The sequence below is a fragment of the Notolepis coatsorum genome (genome assembly GCF_963971535.1).
Source record: "Notolepis coatsorum genome assembly, contig: SCAFFOLD_119, whole genome shotgun sequence".
Classification (NCBI taxonomy): domain Eukaryota; kingdom Metazoa; phylum Chordata; class Actinopteri; order Aulopiformes; family Paralepididae; genus Notolepis; species Notolepis coatsorum.
This window is the reverse complement of record NW_028173901.1, coordinates 574,718-596,043: the sequence shown is the minus strand read 5'-3', so window position 1 is coordinate 596,043 and position 21,326 is coordinate 574,718. Positions and strand designations below refer to the sequence as shown.

Below are 21,326 nucleotides of genomic sequence, written 5' to 3'. Positions count from 1 at the left end.
GACTGGTTCTGGTCCCACTGACAGTTGAGGTTCAGGGAGCAGCTCTTACAGTTCGCCAGTTTACTGCAAACCTGCTCGTTCCTCACCACGCACTGAGTGAAGTTCCTCACGTTCTAGAAGAGGAGAGGAGAGGAGAGGAGAGGAGAGGAGAGGAGAGGAGAGGAGAGAGAGGAGAGAGGGAGTGAGAGCGAGAGGAGGAGAGAGAGAGGAGAGAGGAGAGGAGAGGAGAGGAGGGGAGAGGAGAGGAGAGAGGAGGAGAGGGAGGAGAGAGAGAGAGAGAGAGAGGAGGAGAGGAAGGAGAGGTGAGAGAGGAAGGGAGAGGGAGAGAGAGAGAGAGGAGGAGAGGAGGAGAGGAGAGGAGAGTGAGAGGAGAGGAGAGGAGAGAGGAGAGGAGAGGAGAGGAGAGGAGAGGAGAGGAGAGAGGAAGAGAGGGGAGAGAGAGAGGTAGGAGAGGAGAGGAGAGGACAGGAGAGAGAGAGGGGAGAGGGGAGAGATGATAGGAGAGGAGAGGAGAGGAGGAGAGAGGAGAGGAGGAGAGGAGAGGAGAGGAAGAGAGGAGAGAGGAAGATGAGGAGAGGAGAGGAGAGGAGAGAGGAGAGAGAGGGGGAGAGGGGAGGAGATGATAGGAGAGGATGAGAGAGAGAGAGAGGAGAGAGGAGGAGGAGAGGAGAGAGGAGAGGAGAGAGAGAGGAGAGAGGAAGAGAGGAGATGAGAGGAGAGAGAGGACGAGAGAGGAGAGGAGAGAGAGAGGAGAGGAGAGGAGAGGAGAAGAGAGGAGAGAGGAGAGGAGAGGAGAGGAGAGGAGGAGAAGAGAGAGGAGAGAGGAGGAGATGAGAGAGGAGAGGAGAGGAAAAGGAAGAGAGGAGAGGAGAGGAGAGGAAGAGAGAGGAGAGAGGAGAGGAAGTTAACAATTTGCATTAACTTGGTGTAAAGCAACACACAGTCACTTAGACATTAATATTAATAGGGTTAGGGTTTATATTAATAGAAAGTAGAATCACAAAGTAAAGTAAAAATAAGTACAAAGGAGTAAATCGGGGGTAAAAGCAGAGGGAGGCGGGAGCTGCTAAGGAAGGCTGCCACTTCACACATCATATACAGTATAAATATTATACTATATCAAATGTAAATAACAAAACGGCTATGTACAGTTTTAGCAGTGCTGTAAAATGCAGAGAAACTGTATCATGTTCTACCAGCCAGAGTGAAGAACATTATGCAGTGTTTCTCCTGACAGGGGGGGGGGCTTCTACCTCCAGCCACTGATCACTGCAGCAAGAGCGCTGCTCATATTATCAACAGATGCCTGCAATCACTGTGTGTGTGTGTGTGTGTGTGTGTGTGTGTGTGTGTGTGTGTGTGTGTGTGTGTGTGTACGTGTGTGTGTGTGTGTGTGTACGTGTGTGTGTGTGTGTGTACGTGTGTGTGTGTGTGTGTATGTGTGTGTTGTTGAATCCTGCGGTGAGTGAATAAACATGCACATGAAAGTGAGTGAGTGAGTAAGTGTGTTTGTGAGAGAAAGAGAGAGAGAGAGAGAGAGGGGGGGGGGATGTGAAACGCGGCAGTACGGTGGCGCCCTCTGGCGGCAGACTCACAGAGGTGCAGTTGCTGGAGGCCGAGAGCACTTCTTGTCGTCGCACCACTGGCAGCCGTTAGTGTTGGAGGTGCAGCTGGAGCAGTCAGAGAACCTGTAACACCTCTCATCCACTGTGACTGGGGGGGGGGGGGGGGGGAGGAGGGGGGGGGAGAGAGAGAGAGGGGGGGGGAGAGGGGGGGGGGGAGAGAGAGAGATGGGGGGGGAGAGAGGGGGGAGAGACTTTCAACACACATATCTCTATACTATACTGATCTGTTTTTTTTTTTTTAAACTTTGACCATTCCGCTGGTTCTTTTTGCGTTTATCGCTTTTTCTCTGGTCAAGAATGACCGACAGAAACAGGTTGAATGGGGGTACAGATGGGGGGAAGACACTCTGAGAAAGTTACGGCTTTGTCCGGGAATCGAACTTGCTACCCCAGATCCGTGACGAGCACGGTTGTCCCCGGCGCCGAAATAGCGCTCGAGGTACGCGGTGAGCTACTGGAGCTCCCCCTGTTTTGTTTGTTTTAACACTGGCTTTGGCAATGTAAAAGTACGTTTACCATGTCAATAAAGACCCTTTTAATTGATGAGAGAGAGAGAGTAGTAGCAGTAGTAGTAGTAGTAGTAGTAGTAGTACTATAAGTAATAGTAGTAGTAGTAGTAGTAGTAGTAGTAGTAGTAGTAGTAGTAGTAGTACTATAAGTAATAGTAGTAGTAGTAGTAGTAGTAGTACTAGAAATAATAGTAGTAGTAGTTGTAGTGGCCGCTTGTCGCTCCCCAATGAATCCACAAGCGTCCACGATGCACCCGCAATTAATTATCTACGCAAGTCCCAAAGTTTGTGATGTAAATATGGAATGTCCCAAGTTGCTGCTGTTTACAGGGTTTATTGTTGTCCAAAGGTGAATGATGGTGAATGAAGGGTTAAATCAGAACAGTTGTCAATTGCTCATTGTCAGTTCCAAACGGTGAGACAGGTATGAAAAATGTATCCTCATCACAGGTGCATGGATTACGGTAATTAGCTAGGCTATTTATAGAAGAGGGGCTATAATGGAGGCGGTGAGCCCTCTAGTGTTCAAACATAAATAAGACACTATTCTAAACAAAATAATAATAATATTAATAACCAAAACACTCATATGGCCTTTACAGTAGTAATAGGTTAAAGGCCAAGTTGAAGAGGGGGGTTTTGAGCAGTGTTTTGAATGAGTCCAGAGTTGGGCGGTGCGGAGTTCTGCGGGCAGGGAGTTCCAGAGGGTGGGAGCTGCCACACTGAGTTCTGCAGGGAGGGAGTTCCAGAGGGTGGGAGCTGCCACACTGAAAGCTCTGTCCCCGAAGGTCCACAGTCTGGTTCAGGGGATGGAGAGCTGACCAGTGTCTGAGGATCGCAGGGACTGTGACTGAGTGTGGGGGTTTAACCCTATGAGTCGTGAGTCGTGGTTTAACCCTATGAGTCGTGGTTTAACCCTGAGTCGTGGTTTAACCCTATGAGTCGTGGTTTAACCCTGTGAGTCGTGGTTTAACCCTGTGAGTCGTGGTTTAACCCTGTGAGTCGTGGTTTAACCCTATGAGTCGTGGTTTAACCCTATGAGTCGTGGTTTAACCCTATGAGTCGTGGATGGTGGTTTAACCCTATGAGTCGTGGTTTAACCCTGTGAGTCGTGGTTTAACCCTATGAGTCTTGGTTTAACCCTGTGAGTCGTGGTTTAACCCTATGAGTGGTGGTTTCCATCCTTACCAGCTTTAGCAGGACAGAAGGGGGCGGGGCCGAGGCTGCTGTTAGCCATGCGGGGCTCCCAGGGGACACAGCGGCCCCCCCTCCAGGTGCATCGGACCCCCGGCCCGGCCCCCTCACAGCCCCCCTCTGCAGAGAAGGCCTGGCAGCTGGGCGGGCGGTAGACCAGCACGTCGTTCAGGAGCACGCTGGAGAACCCCCCGAAGATATACATGGACCTGGCAGGGAGAGAGGAGAGGAGACACGTCACGCTGCAGGTTCTTATATTCACAATTCATTATATTATATTATATTTCTGCTTATTTTTCTCCAACTAAAAAACATCTGGAGCTCAAGAGACATTTACATCACAACCAAGATCAGGGTCTTTAACACCAACGTGAAGTCAGTCCTACTCTGTGGCGCTGAGACCTGGAGGACCACCGTCACCACAACCAATAAACTACAAGTTTTCCTAAACACCCGTCTGCGCCGAGGCCTCCAGATCCGCTGGCCCAACACCATCAGCAACAAAGACCTGCAACGGCGTTGGAGATGGACTGGCCATACACTCCGTAAACCATCCCTGAGCATCACAAGACAGTCTCTCAGGTGGAACCCCCAAGGGGAAAGAAAGAGCGCCACCTGGCGCCGAGCCTTGGAAGATGATGCCAAGAACACGGGACACACCTGGGGCCAGCTGGAGAGGTTGGCTCAGGACCGGGATGCTTGGAGAACCCTTGTTCACGGACTAAGTAAGCTTATTTTTTTATTTACTATAATTGTATTGCTTATATTTATGTCTTCTACTATTGCCCTGCCCATACCTGTACCCCCCCTCTCCCCTCCCCATGTTGCTATGACGCCCGAATTTCGCCAAGGGGATAAATAAAGGAATGTATCTTATCTTATCAAACAATATTATTGTTTGATAATACTCCCTCCCTGCCTCCCTCCTCTTCCTCACACAGTTCTATCTACATGACTCATCCATAACCCTAACCCTACATGACTCATCCATTCCTATCCATCTATGTCAACGGTCCACTTAGTTGACTCCCTGTATAAATACCATTAGCTCTCCATCCTAGAGAGATCCAGGGATCCTCTGAGTCTCTCTCTTCTGCTGTAACCTGACGCTATTATAATCAGGTATTATAGTCAGGTATTATAATCAGGTATATATATTATTATTATTATTATATATAACACCACTCACCAACAGCAGAACAGGAGGTATATATATGACACCACTCACCAACAGCAGAACAGGAGGTCTATATATGACACCACTCACCCGTTGCTGACCACAGCAGAGTGGCCGAAGCGGTTGACGTCTTTGTGCAGGTCTGGTTTGAGCAACACCTTCCATTCATCACAGGCTGGAGGAGAGGAGAGGAGAGCAGGAGAGGAGAGGAGAGCAGAGCAGAGGAGAGGAGAGACAAGGAGAGGAGAGGAGATGAGAGGAGAGGAGAGACAAGGAGATCAGAGGAGAGGAGAGGAGAGCAGAGGAGGAGAGGAGAGGAGAGGAGAGGAGAGAGCAGGAGAGGAGAGACAAGGAGAGGAGAGGAGATGAGAGGAGAGGAGAGGAGAGGAGAGGAGAGGAGAGGAGAGGAGAGGAGAGGAGAGGAGAGGAGAGGAGAGGAGAGGAGAGGAGAGGAGAGGAGGAGAGGAGAGGAGAGGAGAGGAGAGGAGAGGAGAGGAGAGGAGAGGAGGGGAGAGGAGAGGAGAGCAGGAGAGGAGAGGAGAGGAGAGGAGAGGAGAGAGCAGGAGAGGAGAGACAAGGAGAGGAGAGGAGATGAGAGGAGAGGAGAGCAGGAGAGGAGAGACAAAGAGAGGAGAGGAGAGGAGAGCAGGAGAGGAGAGACAAGGAGAGGAGAGGAGAGGAGAGGAGAGACAAGGAGAGGAGAGGAGAGGAGAGCAGAGGAGGAGAGGAGAGCAGAGCAGGAGAGCAGAGGAGAGACAAGGAGAGGAGAGGAGAGACGAGAGGAGAGGGAGGAGAGCAGAGGAGGAGAGGAGAGGAGAGCAGAGCAGGAGAGCAGAGGAGAGACAAGGAGAGGAGAGGAGAGACAAGGAGAGGAGAGACGAGAGGAGAGGGAGGAGAGGAGAGGAGGAGAGAGGAGAGCAGAGGAGGAGAGGAGAGCAGAGCAGGAGAGCAGAGGAGAGACAAGGAGAGGAGAGACAAGGAGAGGAGAGACGAGAGGAGAGGAGAGCAGAGCAGGAGAGCAGAGGAGAGACAAGGAGAGCAGAGGATAGCAGAGAGAGAGACAAGGAGAGGAGAGGAGAGCAGGAGGAGGAGAGACAAGGAGAGGAGAGGAGCAGGAGAGGAGAGGAGAGACAAAGAGAGGAGAGGGAGACAAGGAGAGGAGAGGAGAGACAAGGAGAGGAGAGACGAGAGGAGAGGGAGGAGAGGAGAGGAGAGCAGGAGAGCAGAGGAGAGACAAGGAGAGGAGAGACGAGAGGAGAGGGAGGAGAGGAGAGGAGAGGAGAGGAAAGGAGAGGAGAGGAGAGGAGAGGAGAGGAGAGCAGGAGAGCAGAGGAGAGACAAGGAGAGGAGAGGAGAGACAAGGAGAGGAGAGACAAGGAGAGGAGAGGAGAGACAAGGAGAGGAGAGGAGAGACAAGGAGAGGAGAGGGAGGAGAGCAGAGGAGAGACAAGGAGAGGAGAGGAGAGCAGGAGAGACAAAGAGAGGAGAGGAGAGGAGGAGAGACAATGAGAGGAGAGGAGAGGAGAGACAATGAGAGGAGAGGAGAGGAGAGACAAGGAGAGGAGAGGGAGGATAGCAGAGGAGAGACAAGGAGAGGAGAGGAGAGACAAGGAGAGGAGAGACAAGGAGAGGAGAGGGAGGAGAGCAGAGGAGAGACAAGGAGAGGAGATGAGAGGAGAGCAGGAGAGACAAGGAGAGGAGAGGAGAGGAGAGGAGGAGAGACAATGAGAGGAGAGGAGAGACAATGAGAGGAGGAGAGGAGAGACAAGGAGAGGAGAGCAGAGGAGAGACAAGGAGAGACAAGGAGAGACAAGGAGAGGAGAGACAAGGAGAGGAGAGGAGAGACAATGAGAGGAGAGGAGAGCAGGAGAGGAGAGACAAGGAGAGGAGAGCAGAGAGGAGAGACAAGGAGGAGAGAGACAAGGAAAGGAGGAGAGGAGAGGAGAGACAAGGAGAGGAGAAGAGAGGAGAGGTGAGGAGAGGAGAAGAGAGAGGTGAGGAGAGGAGAAGAGAGAGGTGAGGAGAGGAGAAGAGAGGTGAGGAGAGGAGAGACAAGGAGGAGAGACAAGGAGGAGAGAAGAGAAGTCATGGGGAGAAGAGAGGAGAGAAGAGGAAAGAAGAGGAGAGAACGGGATAGTAACATGATGCAGTCTGTAAGTCTGAGGCCAGTGAGATAGTGTCGTCTTTCTTGCTAACAGTCCAGAGTGGGCTCTCCATCAGAACACTAACACATGGATCTCCATCAGAACACTAACACAGGGCTGACCTTCGAAGCTTTTTTTGGTCGTTGAAGCTTCTGGGCCCAAGATTCAATTTTAATTCTAAGCTTCGACAATAATAAAAAAGATATTTTCTTATGTTGTGGGACTTGTACAGCACTTTGGTCAACTTTGTTGTTGTTAAATGTGCTCTATAAATAAAGTGGATTGATTGGATTGGATTAATACATTAAATTAATAATGAGTCGGGAGCTGGGCGGCTGCGCTCCGTTACACAGCCAACGACTTTACATTACATCATTATGTTGCAACATTCGTCTATAAAGCAAACAATTATATAAATATGTATATGTAGTTAATAGAGACAAAGGCAGAATTCGACTTAATTAAGCACGTTTTATTAAGACATGTGTGTGTCTGGGTGGGGAGTCTCGGGACACACTGCTGACTGGGTGTCTTATCAAACTAAAAATACTAGCGGCTGGGTGGCGCAGCGGAGATTGCGCTCGTCACCAATGCGAGAGACTCCGGTCTCGAATCCAGGTGAAAGCATTGCCTCCGGCTTGGACCAGCCGTCATACTAACTCGTTTGGCTGAGTTAGGGGGAGGGAAGTCGAGGGTGGTAATCTGGCGTTGTGGACAGCGACTCCTACAGGTCGGTCAGGGCGCCTGCTCAGCAAAACACAGGAAGTGGTGAAGGCAGCGTGACCTCCCACGCGTTACGCTTCACCAATGAGAGTCCTCGCTGCCAGGTGAGAAGAGAGCCGCTGGCTGTCTCCACATGTGTCGGAGGAAGCATGTGGTTGACCTCAGGGCTCCCTTGACTGACCAGTAGGGGGAACATGCACACAACGACCAGGTAGGGGAGGGGGGAATTGGCACAACGACTAAATTGGGACGGGAGGAAAAAGCACAGAAAAATCTGGTGGAGAAAAAGAGGATTACATTTTTTTTAAATAAAATCAAAAAATCTAAATACTATAGAGAATTGTCAGTGCTGTAAAGGTTAATCCCTTTTAAATCTTAGACAAACTAAACACTTTGCTTTTATGAAATATTGTAAGCCGTCATTTGAGGCTTTATAAAAGCAGCAAGTTGTATTCAACACAGAGGAGTTAATGTGCTTGTTGTAGTTAACGAAGAGAGGCGGAGTTAATGAGGCGTATGACCTCCGCTGCATTGGAGGTGCAAGAATTTGATTTGGATTGCAAAAAAAACAAAAAAATTATAATTTTTTTAATATTCAAACAAATAATCGTTCAAATCCCATGCCCATTGAACAAAGCTTCGAAGTATTTAAGACAGCCCTAAGTGGACTTCTATCAGAATACCCTAACACAGTGTTGTATAAATCATCACCTTCACTAGATAGATACAGAGAGGTGACTGACAGGTGTCAATCACAAAGCCAGTGGACCTACCGATGTCGTAGGCCAGGAAGTCGGCGGAGAAGCACTTGGCCCCGTTGCTAAGCGACGTGTCGTTGTGCGTGTTGCCACCGAAGAACAGCAGCGTTCCGCTGAGCAGCGCGGCTGAGTGCATGTAGCGCGGGAGCCCGCTCTCCCTCAGCACCGTCCTGTAATAATCATAATCATAATAATAATAATAAACATGTAGCGCAGGAGCCCGCTCTCCCTCAGCACCGTCCTGTAATCATAATAATCATAATAATAAACATGTAGCGCGGGAGCCCGCTCTCCCTCAGCACCGTCCTGTAATCATAATCATAATAATAAACTTTATGTGTAGAGCACCTTTCATACAGGAACTGCAGCTCAAAGTGCTTCACAACAGAAAAAAGAGGCATAAAATGAGCACATAAAGTGCAGACATATAAAATCACAGTTTTTCACATTAGGATCTAACGTCCCAACAGGCCACCTTGTTTATGGTTTGATTCAGTTTTAAATAGACAATAATAAAAGGAGCAAGATAAGAGTAAAATAGTGCAATAGTGCAGTGCAATAAAATTGTAGAATAGAATAGATTAAAAGAATATATATATTTTACAGTGCAATAAAATAGTTCTGGATTACTGTTCAACAGTTCAAAGCCGTCCCAAACCTTTGTTCGGTATCCATAGTTCAAAACATGACAGTCTTCTCTTCTGCCCGACACCACAATGCACATTTTAAGGCAAGCCATATCAGATTATTATTTTCTCACAGTAGTGTGTATATATATATATGTGTGTGTGTGTGTTTGGCTAAAGTGGATAGAAAACACAGTACTGTGCAAAAGTCTTAGGCACCCAATAGTTTTTATATAAATTGTCTTAGATGTAAATAATTTTTTTTATTAGTGTGTCAGTAGACTACTCTTATTACATTTTCATTTAATTATTTTTTAAAGCATCTTCAAGGTTTAATAATGCAAACATATTTTGCAGGGACTTATTATAATCATCATATTGGCGTGACTGTATGCATCAAAGGGTTAAATCAAGCATTTTTAAGTGCTTTAGAGGAAATGTCAAAATATCGCGATATATATCGTGATATGGCCAAAAAATATCACGATATCATTTAGAGGCCGTATCGCCCAGCCCTAGTTCAGCGGAGATGTACAACATCTGTTACATCTGTAACACATCATCACAGGTGAGACCAGACCACTGTCCCTCAGTCCTGTAACACATCATCACAGGTGAGACCAGACCACTGTCCCTCAGTCCTGTAACACAGCATCACAGGTGAGACCAGACCACTGTCCCTCAGTCCTGTAACACATCGTCACAGGTGAGACCAGACCACTGTCCCTCAGTCCTGTAACACATCGTCACAGGTGAGACCAGACCACTGTCCCTCAGTCCTGTAACACATCATCACAGGTGAGACCAGACCACTGTCCCTCAGTCCTGTAACACATCATCACAGGTGAGACCAGACCACTGTCCCTCAGTCCTGTAACACAGCATCACAGGTGAGACCAGACCACTGTCCCTCAGTCCTGTAACACAGCATCACAGGTGAGACCAGACCACTGTCCCTCAGTCCTGTAACACAGCATCACAGGTGAGACCAGACCGCTGTCCCTCAGTCCTGTAACACATCATCACAGGTGAGACCAGACCACTGTCCCTCAGTCCTGTAACACATCATCACAGGTGAGACCAGACCACTGTCCCTCAGTCCTGTAACACAGCATCACAGGTGAGACCAGACCACTGTCCCTCAGTCCTGTAACACATCATCACAGGTGAGACCAGACCACTGTCCCTCAGTCCTGTAACACATCACAGGTGAGACCAGACCACTGTCCCTCAGTCCTGTAACACATCATCACAGGTGAGACCAGACCACTGTCTCTCAGTCCTGTAACACAGCATCACAGGTGAGACCAGACCACTGTCCCTCAGTCCTGTAACACATCATCACAGGTGAGACCAGACCACTGTCCCTCAGTCCTGTAACACAGCATCACAGGTGAGACCAGACCACTGTCCCTCAGTCCTGTAACACATCATCACAGGTGAGACCAGACCACTGTCCCTCAGTCCTGTAACAGCATCACAGGTGAGACCAGACCACTGTCCCTCAGTCCTGTAACACAGCATCACAGGTGAGACCAGACCACTGTCCCTCAGTCCTGTAACACAGCATCACAGGTGAGACCAGACCACTGTCCCTCAGTCCTGTAACACATCATCACAGGTGAGACCAGACCACTGTCCCTCAGTCCTGTAACACAGCATCACAGGTGAGACCAGACCACTGTCCCTCAGTCCTGTAACACATCATCACAGGTGAGACCAGACCACTGTCCCTCAGTCCTGTAACACAGCATCACAGGGGAGACCAGACCACTGTCCCTCAGTCCTGTAACACAGCATCGCTCTCTCAACTTTGAGTTTCTTTACAAAGTTCAGTTTTGAATTACAACAGAACAGAGTTCTTAAAATTACAGTGTATAGGAAGTAGTGAGATAAAATTTGCATAGAACCGACAGGAAGTGTATAAGTAGGCATAAGATAAGTGCAGGTAAAGTAAATTAGTGTCAGGATGTCCCTGATGTTTAATTTAAATGCCTGAGCAGAGAGACAGGTTTTAAACTGTCTTTTGAAGATGTCTAGCGAGTCGGCTTCCCTGATGTTTTTGGGTAGTTTGTTCCACAGTTTTGGGGCATAGTTGATAAAGGCTGCATCACCGATCCTCTTTCAACAGAGGTGTGTGTGTGTGTGTGTCTCACCAGGTGTGTGTGTGTGTGTGTCTCACCAGGTGTGTGTGTGTGTGTGTGTGTGTCTCACCAGGTGTGTGTCTCCACACAGTAGCGGTACAGGTCGTCCACCAGGTGTGTGTGTGTGTGTGTGTGTGTGTGTGTGTGTGTGTGTGTGTGTGTGTCTCACCAGGTGTGTGTCTCCACACAGTAGCGGTACAGGTCGTCCACCAGGCCGTACTTGTTGGCGGGTAGCGCCTTGTAGCCTCCGTGGACGAACACGCTGCCGCTGGCCACGTCGTAGGTGCTGCTGTGCCCGTAGCCGCCCTGCACCACCGCCCCGCGGGTCTCCGGGACCGACCACGTGCTGGACCCTGGGGGGGGGGGGACACACACATCAGTTCTGAGTCTAACGACTCTCCGAGAAACGAAGAGGGACAAAGAGGAGGAGTTTTCCAAGAGGAGGAGTTTTCCTGGAGTTCTCCGCCGAGGGATCCACCGATCCACCCAGTGCTAAGTACACCATAATCCTATATTTCCCTCCCACTCTGCTATTTCTCTACTTCCTCCCTGCCACTCTTGACAAGACAATGTGTCTCATACCTATATCCACAATCTGCTCCTCTAGAACAGATTCAACCCACCCACGGCAGTTTGCTAGCAACCCGGCTAATCTATCCTACCCTCCTACAGCCACTAATACACCTATCACAGTACGGGGAGGCTTATGGAACTGTCGATCAGCAGTCAAGAAAGCTGACTTCATTACTGCCTACGCCCATAGTCTAAATCTGCAGCTTCTGGCTCTAACTGAGACCTGGATAACCCCCAATAACTCATCAACACCTGCAGCATTATCTACAAACTATAACTTCACTCACACACCTCGACCTTCCAGACGGGGTGGAGGCACTAGCCTCATGACATCTCCTTCATGGGCTACAAACCTAACGCAACTCCCAGAACTGTCACTCTCCTCCCTCGAATATCATGCAGTATCTGTCTCTAATCCTTTCAATCTCTTTCAATTGTTACACATTGTTACACCCTCCAGGTCCCCTCGATCACTTCACAGATGAGCTGGACATGCTTCTAAGCTCCTTACCGGAAGATGGTACCCCTCTCCTTCTATTGGGCGACTTCAACCTGCCTGACTCATCTCAGTCAGTCATAGTAGTCTCCCTCCTACAATCGTTTGACCTGTCTCCCACTGGTTAGGGTCAGGGGTCAGGTGACTCACTCAGGTCGTACTCCTGCACGTTGCTGATGTAGCTGTAGATGGGCGAGTACCCGAACAGGACCACCATGACCGCTTCGCCGCTGGCCAGCAGGGCGCAGTGGGCAGAGTGGCCCTCCACGGCGTACACCCCCCCGGCCCCGGAGGCCCCGCCCCTCCGCTGCCACGTCCGGCTGGGCACGTTGAACACCCACAGCTCGTCCGTCACGTTGCCCCCCGCCTCCAACTTCCCCCCGAACATGTAGATGTCGTCCTGCAGCGAGGAAGAGGAGGAAGAGGAGGAGGAGAGGAGGAGGAAGAGGAGAGGAGGAGGAGGAGGAGAGGAGGAGGAAGAGGAGAGGAGGAGGAGGAGGAGAGGAGGAGGAAGAGGAGAGGAGGAGGAGGAGGAGAGGAGGAGGAGGAGGAGAGGAGAGGAGAAGGAGAGGAGGAGGAGAGGAGGAGGAGGAGGAGAAGAAGAGAGGAGGAGGAGAGGAGGAGGAAGAGGAGAGGAGGAGGAGAAGGAGAAGAAGAGAGGAGGAGGAGAGGAGGAGAGGAGGAGGAGGAGAGGAGAAGATGAGGAGGAAAAGAGGAGGGGAGGAAGAGGAGGAGAGGAGGAGGAAGAGGAGAGGAGGAGGAGGAGAGGAGGAGGAAGAGGAGAGGAGGAGGAGGAGGAGAAGAAGAGAGGAGGAGGAGAGGAGGAGGAGGAGAGGAGAAGATGAGGAGGAGAAGAGGAGGGGAGGAAGAGGAGGAGAGGAGAAGAGGAGGAGGACGAGGAGAGGAGGAGGAGAAGAGGAGGAGAAGAGGAGGAGAAGAGGAGAGGAGGAAGAGGAGAGGAGAAGGAGGAGGAGGAGGAGGAGAAGAGGAGAGGAGGAGAGGAGAAGGAGGAGGAGGAGAAGAGGAGGAGGAGAAGAGGAGAGGAGGAAGAGGAGGAGAAGAGGAGAGGAGGAAGAGGAGGAAGAGGAGAAAGAGGAGGAGGAGAAGAGGAGAGGAGGAGGAGAAGAGGAGGAGAGGAGGAGAAGAGGAGGAAGAGGAGGAAGAGGAGAAGAGGAGGAGGAAGAAGACATTGTGTCTGATGTGGTACAAAACATCTCACCATCTAGTGCAGCAATGTACAAACATACTAGAGTGCTACCAGAGTGGTTTGGTTTTACCAACGATGTCTTTGCTAACATCCCAAATACACCGGACGTTGTTTTTGTCGACACCAGCCACAGGGAGGTGCTGGTCATAGAAGTGGGCTGTACCTTTGACCTGTACATGGACCAGGCCTTCCAGGACAAGTATATCAAATACCAACCACTGCTCAGTGTGATGGCCGACCTTGGGTACAGGTGTAGATATAGTGTACTTGTATTCGGAAGTCTTGGCCATGTATACAAATGCACCATGACCGGTCTGAGAATTGCTGCAATGTCTAAAAGAAAAGCCAAACAAATTGCCAAATATTGCTCCTTCTCAGCTATTATTGGCTTAGCCGCGTGGAGAAGGAGGTGCTATGTGTCCCTTAAGTGTTCAGTGCTGCTTGGCCCCGATACATGTGATGCCCTGTTTATGTAATATAATTTGTCTAACCAAATAAAGTATTCAAATGTGTGTGTGTCTGTGTGTGCCTGTGTGTATGTGTGTGTGTGTGTGTGTCTATGTGTGTGTGTGTCTGTGTGTGTGTCTGTGTCCGTGTGTGTCTGTGTGTGTGTGTGTCTGTGCGTGTGTGTGTCTGTGTGTGTGTCTGTGTGTGTGTGTGTGTGTGTGTGTGTGTGTGTGTGCGTGTGTCTGTGTGTGTGTCTGTGTGTGTGTGTGTGTGTGTCTGTGTGTGTGTGTGCGTGTGTCTGTGTGTGTGTCTGTGTGTGTGCGTGTGTCTGTGTGTGTGTGTGTGTGTCTGTGTGTGTGTGTGTGTGTGTGTGTGTGTGTGTGTCTGTGTGTGTGTGTGTGTGTCTGTGTGTGTGTGTGTGTGTGTGTGTGTCTGTGTGTGTGTGTGTGTGTGTGTGTGTGTGTGTGTGTGTGTGTCTGTGTGTGTGTGTGTGTGTGTGTGTATGTCTGTGTCTGTGTGTGTGTGTGTGTGTGTGTGTGTGTGTGTGTGTGTGTGTGTGTGTGTGTGCGTGTGTCTGTGTGTGTGTGTCTGTGTGTGTGTGTGTGTTACCTGGTAGGTGGTGAGGGAGTGCCCGTAGCGAGGCAGGGGGCCACTGTTGATGGGCACCGTGCTCCAGACGCCGCTCTCCAGGTTGTAGCTGAAGAAGAGGAGCAGCATCATCATCATCATCACCATCATCATCATCATCACAGTAATACTGACCACACAGGAGGCAGAGCAGCACGACACACATCCTCACGACACACATCCTCACGACACACATCCTCACGACACACATCCTCACTCGCTCCACACGGCTCTCTGCTCCGCTGGCCGCGCAGAAAACAACCACTTGAATACAAAAACATTTCATATATTTCAGATTATTTCATCTCCCGACAGCCGGAGTGTAATACCTGCGCAAATAGTAAGACTTTTTAATACCATTTAAGGCCTTAAATAGATAATTATGAATTTAATACTTTTTATGCTCTGTAGATATTGAATATGAAGCTATGATGCTCTGTAGATATTGAATATGAAGCTATGATGCTCTGTAGATATTGAATATGAAGCTATGATGCTCTGTAGATATTGAATATGAAGCTATGATGCTCTGTAGATATTGAATATGAAACTATGATGCTCTGTAGATATTGAATATGAAACAGCTATGATGCTCTGTAGATATTGAATATGAAGCAGCTATGATGCTCTGTAGATATTGAATATGAAGCAGCTATGATGCTCTGTAGATATTGAATATGAAGCAGCTATGATGCTCTGTAGATATTGAATATGAAGCTATGATGCTCTGTAGATATTGAATATGAAACAGCTATGATGCTCTGTAGATATTGAATATGAAACAGCTATGATGCTGTAGATATTGAATATGAAGCAGCTATGATGCTCTGTAGATATTGAATATGAAGCAGCTATGATGCTCTGTAGATATTGAATATGAAGCTATGATGCTCTGTAGATATTGAATATGAAACAGCTATGATGCTCTGTAGATATTGAATATGAAGCAGCTATGATGCTCTGTAGATATTGAATATGAAGCTATGCTGCTCTGTAGATATTGAATATGAAGCTATGATGCTCTGTAGATATTGAATATGAAGCTATGATGCTCTGTAGATATTGAATATGAAACAGCTATGATGCTCTGTAGATATTGAATATGAAGCTATGATGCTCTGTAGATATTGAATATGAAACAGCTATGATGCTCTGTAGATATTGAATATGAAACAGCTATGATGCTCTGTAGATATTGAATATGAAGCAGCTATGATGCTCTGTAGATATTGAATATGAAGCTATGATGCTCTGTAGATATTGAATATGAAGCAGCTATGATGCTCTGTAGATATTGAATATGAAACAGCTATGATGCTCTGTAGATATTGAATATGAAGCAGCTATGATGCTCTGTAGATATTGAATATGAAACAGCTATGATGCTCTGTAGATATTGAATATGAAGCAGCTATGATGCTCTGTAGATATTGAATATGAAACTATGATGCTCTGTAGATATTGAATATGAAGCAGCTATGATGCTCTGTAGATATTGAATATGAAGCAGCTATGATGCTCTGTAGATATTGAATATGAAACAGCTATGATGCTCTGTAGATATTGAATATGAAGCTATGATGCTCAGTAGATATTGAATATGAAACAGCTATGATGCTCTGTAGATATTGAATATGAAGCAGCTATGATGCTCTGTAGATATTGAATATGAAGCAGCTATGATGCTCTGTAGATATTGAATATGAAGCAGCTATGATGCTCTGTAGATATTGAATATGAAACAGCTATGATGCTCTGTAGATATTGAATATGAAGCTATGATGCTCTGTAGATATTGAATATGAAGCTATGATGCTCTGTAGATATTGAATATGAAACAGCTATGATGCTCTGTAGATATTGAATATGAAGCTATGATGCTCTGTAGATATTGAATATGAAGCTATGATGCTCTGTAGATATTGAATATGAAGCAGCTATGATGCTCTGTAGATATTGAATATGAAACAGCTATGATGCTCTGTAGATATTGAATATGAAACAGCTATGATGCTCTGTAGATATTGAATATGAAACTATGATGCTCTGTAGATATTGAATATGAAACAGCTATGATGCTCTGTAGATATTGAATATGAAGCAGCTATGATGCTCTGTAGATATTGAATATGAAACAGCTATGATGCTCTGTAGATATTGAATATGAAACAGCTATGATGCTCTGTAGATATTGAATATGAAGCAGCTATGATGCTCTGTAGATATTGAATATGAAGCAGCTATGATGCTCTGTAGATATTGAATATGAAGCTATGATGCTCTGTAGATATTGAATATGAAGCTATGATGCTCTGTAGATATTGAATATGAAACAGCTATGATGCTCTGTAGATATTGAATATGAAGCTATGATGCTCTGTAGATATTGAATATGAAGCTATGATGCTCTGTAGATATTGAATATGAAGCAGCTATGATGCTCTGTAGATATTGAATATGAAACAGCTATGATGCTCTGTAGATATTGAATATGAAACAGCTATGATGCTCTGTAGATATTGAATATGAAACTATGATGCTCTGTAGATATTGAATATGAAACAGCTATGATGCTCTGTAGATATTGAATATGAAGCAGCTATGATGCTCTGTAGATATTGAATATGAAACAGCTATGATGCTCTGTAGATATTGAATATGAAACAGCTATGATGCTCTGTAGATATTGAATATGAAGCAGCTATGATGCTCTGTAGATATTGAATATGAAGCAGCTATGATGCTGTAGATATTGAATATGAAGCTATGATGCTCTGTAGATATTGAATATGAAACAGCTATGATGCTCTGTAGATATTGAATATGAAGCAGCTATGATGCTGTAGATATTGAATATGAAGCAGCTATGATGCTCTGTAGATATTGAATATGAAGCAGCTATGATGCTCTGTAGATATTGAATATGAAGCAGCTATGATGCTGTAGATATTGAATATGAAGCAGCTATGATGCTCTGTAGATATTGAATATGAAGCAGCTATGATGCTCTGTAGATATTGAATATGAAGCAGCTATGATGCTCTGTAGATATTGAATATGAAGCAGCTATGATGCTCTGTAGATATTGAATATGAAGCAGCTATGATGCTCTGTAGATATTGAATATGAAACAGCTATGATGCTCTGTAGATATTGAATATGAAGCTATGATGCTCTGTAGATATTGAATATGAAACAGCTATGATGCTCTGTAGATATTGAATATGAAGCAGCTATGATGCTCTGTAGATATTGAATATGAAGCAGCTATGATGCTGTAGATATTGAATATGAAGCTATGATGCTCTGTAGATATTGAATATGAAACAGCTATGATGCTCTGTAGATATTGAATATGAAGCAGCTATGATGCTCTGTAGATATTGAATATGAAGCAGCTATGATGCTCTGTAGATATTGAATATGAAACAGCTATGATGCTCTGTAGATATTGAATATGAAGCTATGATGCTCTGTAGATATTGAATATGAAACAGCTATGATGCTCTGTAGATATTGAATATGAAACAGCTATGATGCTCTGTAGATATTGAATATGAAACAGCTATGATGCTCTGTAGATATTGAATATGAAGCAGCTATGATGCTCTGTAGATATTGAATATGAAACAGCTATGATGCTCTGTAGATATTGAATATGAAGCAGCTATGATGCTCTGTAGATATTGAATATGAAACTATGATGCTCTGTAGATATTGAATATGAAACAGCTATGATGCTCTGTAGATATTGAATATGAAACAGCTATGATGCTCTGTAGATATTGAATATGAAGCAGCTATGATGCTGTAGATATTGAATATGAAGCTATGATGCTCTGTAGATATTGAATATGAAACAGCTATGATGCTCTGTAGATATTGAATATGAAGCAGCTATGATGCTCTGTAGATATTGAATATGAAGCAGCTATGATGCTGTAGATATTGAATATGAAGCAGCTATGATGCTCTGTAGATATTGAATATGAAGCAGCTATGATGCTCTGTAGATATTGAATATGAAGCAGCTATGATGCTCTGTAGATATTGAATATGAAGCTATGATGCTCTGTAGATATTGAATATGAAGCAGCTATGATGCTGTAGATATTGAATATGAAACAGCTATGATGCTCTGTAGATATTGAATATGAAACAGCTATGATGCTCTGTAGATATTGAATATGAAGCTATGATGCTCTGTAGATATTGAATATGAAACAGCTATGATGCTCTGTAGATATTGAATATGAAACAGCTATGATGCTCTGTAGATATTGAATATGAAGCAGCTATGATGCTCTGTAGATATTGAATATGAAACAGCTATGATGCTCTGTAGATATTGAATATGAAGCTATGATGCTCTGTAGATATTGAATATGAAGCAGCTATGATGCTCTGTAGATATTGAATATGAAACAGCTATGATGCTCTGTAGATATTGAATATGAAACAGCTATGATGCTCTGTAGATATTGAATATGAAGCAGCTATGATGCTCTGTAGATATTGAATATGAAACAGCTATGATGCTCTGTAGATATTGAATATGAAGCTATGATGCTCTGTAGATATTGAATATGAAGCAGCTATGATGCTCTGTAGATATTGAATATGAAGAAGCTATGATGCTCTGTAGATATTGAATATGAAACAGCTATGATGCTCTGTAGATATTGAATATGAAACAGCTATGATGCTCTGTAGATATTGAATATGAAACAGCTATGATGCTCTGTAGATATTGAATATGAAGCAGCTATGATGCTCTGTAGATATTGAATATGAAGCTATGATGCTCTGTAGATATTGAATATGAAACAGCTATGATGGTCTGTAGATATTGAATATGAAGCAGCTATGATGCTCTATAGATATTGAATATGAAGCTATGATGCTCTGTAGATATTGAATATGAAACAGCTATGATGCTCTGTAGATATTGAATATGAAACAGCTATGATGCTCTGTAGATATTGAATATGAAGCAGCTATGATGCTCTGTAGATATTGAATATGAAGCTATGATGCTCTGTAGATATTGAATATGAAACAGCTATGATGGTCTGTAGATATTGAATATGAAGCAGCTATGATGCTCTATAGATATTGAATATGAAGCTATGATGCTCTGTAGATATTGAATATGAAACAGCTATGATGGTCTGTAGATATTGAATATGAAGCAGCTATGATGCTCTGTAGATATTGAATATGAAGCTATGATGCTCTGTAGATATTGAATATGAAACTATGATGCTCTGTAGATATTGAATATGAAACAGCTATGATGCTCTGTAGATATTGAATATGAAACAGCTATGATGCTCTGTAGATATTGAATATGAAGCAGCTATGATGCTCTGTAGATATTGAATATGAAACAGCTATGATGCTCTGTAGATATTGAATATGAAGCTATGATGCTCTGTAGATATTGAATATGAAGCTATGATGCTCTGTAGATATTGAATATGAAGCTATGATGCTCTGTAGATATTGAATATGAAGCTATGATGCTCTGTAGATATTGAATATGAAGCTATGATGCTCTGTAGATATTGAATATGAAGCAGCTATGATGCTCTGTAGATATTGAATATGAAACAGCTATGATGCTCTGTAGATATTGAATATGAAGCTATGATGCTCTGTAGATATTGAATATGAAGCTATGATGCTCTGTAGATATTGAATATGAAACAGCTATGATGCTCTGTAGATATTGAATATGAAGCAGCTATGATGCTCTGTAGATATTGAATATGAAGCTATGATGCTCTGTAGATATTGAATATGAAGCTATGATGCTCTGTAGATATTGAATATGAAGCAGCTATGATGCTCTGTAGATATTGAATATGAAGCTATGATGCTCTGTAGATATTGAATATGAAACAGCTATGATGCTCTGTAGATATTGAATATGAAACAGCTGATGCTCTGTAGATATTGAATATGAAACAGCTGATGCTCTGTAGATATTGAATATGAAGCAGCTATGATGCTCTGTAGATATTGAATATGAAACAGCTATGATGCTCTGTAGATATTGAATATGAAGCTATGATGCTGTAGATATTGAATATGAAGCTATGATGCTCTGTAGATATTGAATATGAAACAGCTATGATGCTCTGTAGATATTGAATATGAAACAGCTATGATGCTCTGTAGATATTGAATATGAAGCTATGATGCTCTGTAGATATTGAATATGAAACAGCTATGATGCTCTGTAGATATTGAATATGAAACAGCTATGATGCTCTGTAGATATTGAATATGAAACAGCTATGATGCTCTGTAGATATTGAATATGAAGCTATGATGCTCTGTAGATATTGAATATGAAGCTATGATGCTCTGTAGATATTGAATATGAAACAGCTATGATGCTCTGTAGATATTGAATATGAAGCTATGGTGCTCTGTAGATATTGAATATGAAACAGCTATGATGCTCTGTAGATATTGAATATGAAGCTATGATGCTCTGTAGATATTGAATATGAAGCTATGATGCTCTGTAGATATTGAATATGAAGCTATGATGCTCTGTAGATATTGAATATGAAGCTATGATGCTCTGTAGATATTGAATATGAAACTATGATGCTCTGTAGATATTGAATATGAAACAGCTATGATGCTCTGTAGATATTGAATATGAAACAGCTATGATGCTCTGTAGATATTGAATATGAAACAGCTATGATGCTCTGTAGATATTGAATATGAAACAGCTATGATGCTCTGTAGATATTGAATATGAAGCTATGATGCTCTGTAGATATTGAATATGAAGCTATGATGCTCTGTAGATATTGAATATGAAGCAGCTATGATGCTCTGTAGATATTGAATATGAAACAGCTATGATGCTCTGTAGATATTGAATATGAAGCTATGATGCTCTGTAGATATTGAATATGAAGCTGTGATGCTCTGTAGATATTGAATATGAAGCAGCTATGATGCTCTGTAGATATTGAATATGAAACAGCTATGATGCTGTAGATATTGAATATGAAGCTATGATGCTCTGTAGATATTGAATATGAAGCTAT

General features: G+C 44.6%; 1 protein-coding gene across 1 annotated transcript in view; it reads right to left on the bottom strand.

The window, feature by feature from the left end:
• LOC311247667 (attractin-like protein 1) overlaps nt 1–21,326 on the bottom strand; it is a 122,000-nt gene that overhangs the window by 65,017 nt on the left and 35,657 nt on the right. The window contains 9 exon segments of the mRNA XM_084338680.1: nt 4–113; nt 1,596–1,621; nt 1,624–1,713; nt 3,323–3,537; nt 4,596–4,680; nt 8,146–8,300; nt 11,070–11,253; nt 12,120–12,369; nt 14,233–14,320. Of these exon segments, the coding sequence (XP_084194806.1) occupies nt 4–113; nt 1,596–1,621; nt 1,624–1,713; nt 3,323–3,537; nt 4,596–4,680; nt 8,146–8,300; nt 11,070–11,253; nt 12,120–12,369; nt 14,233–14,320 (1,203 nt within the window).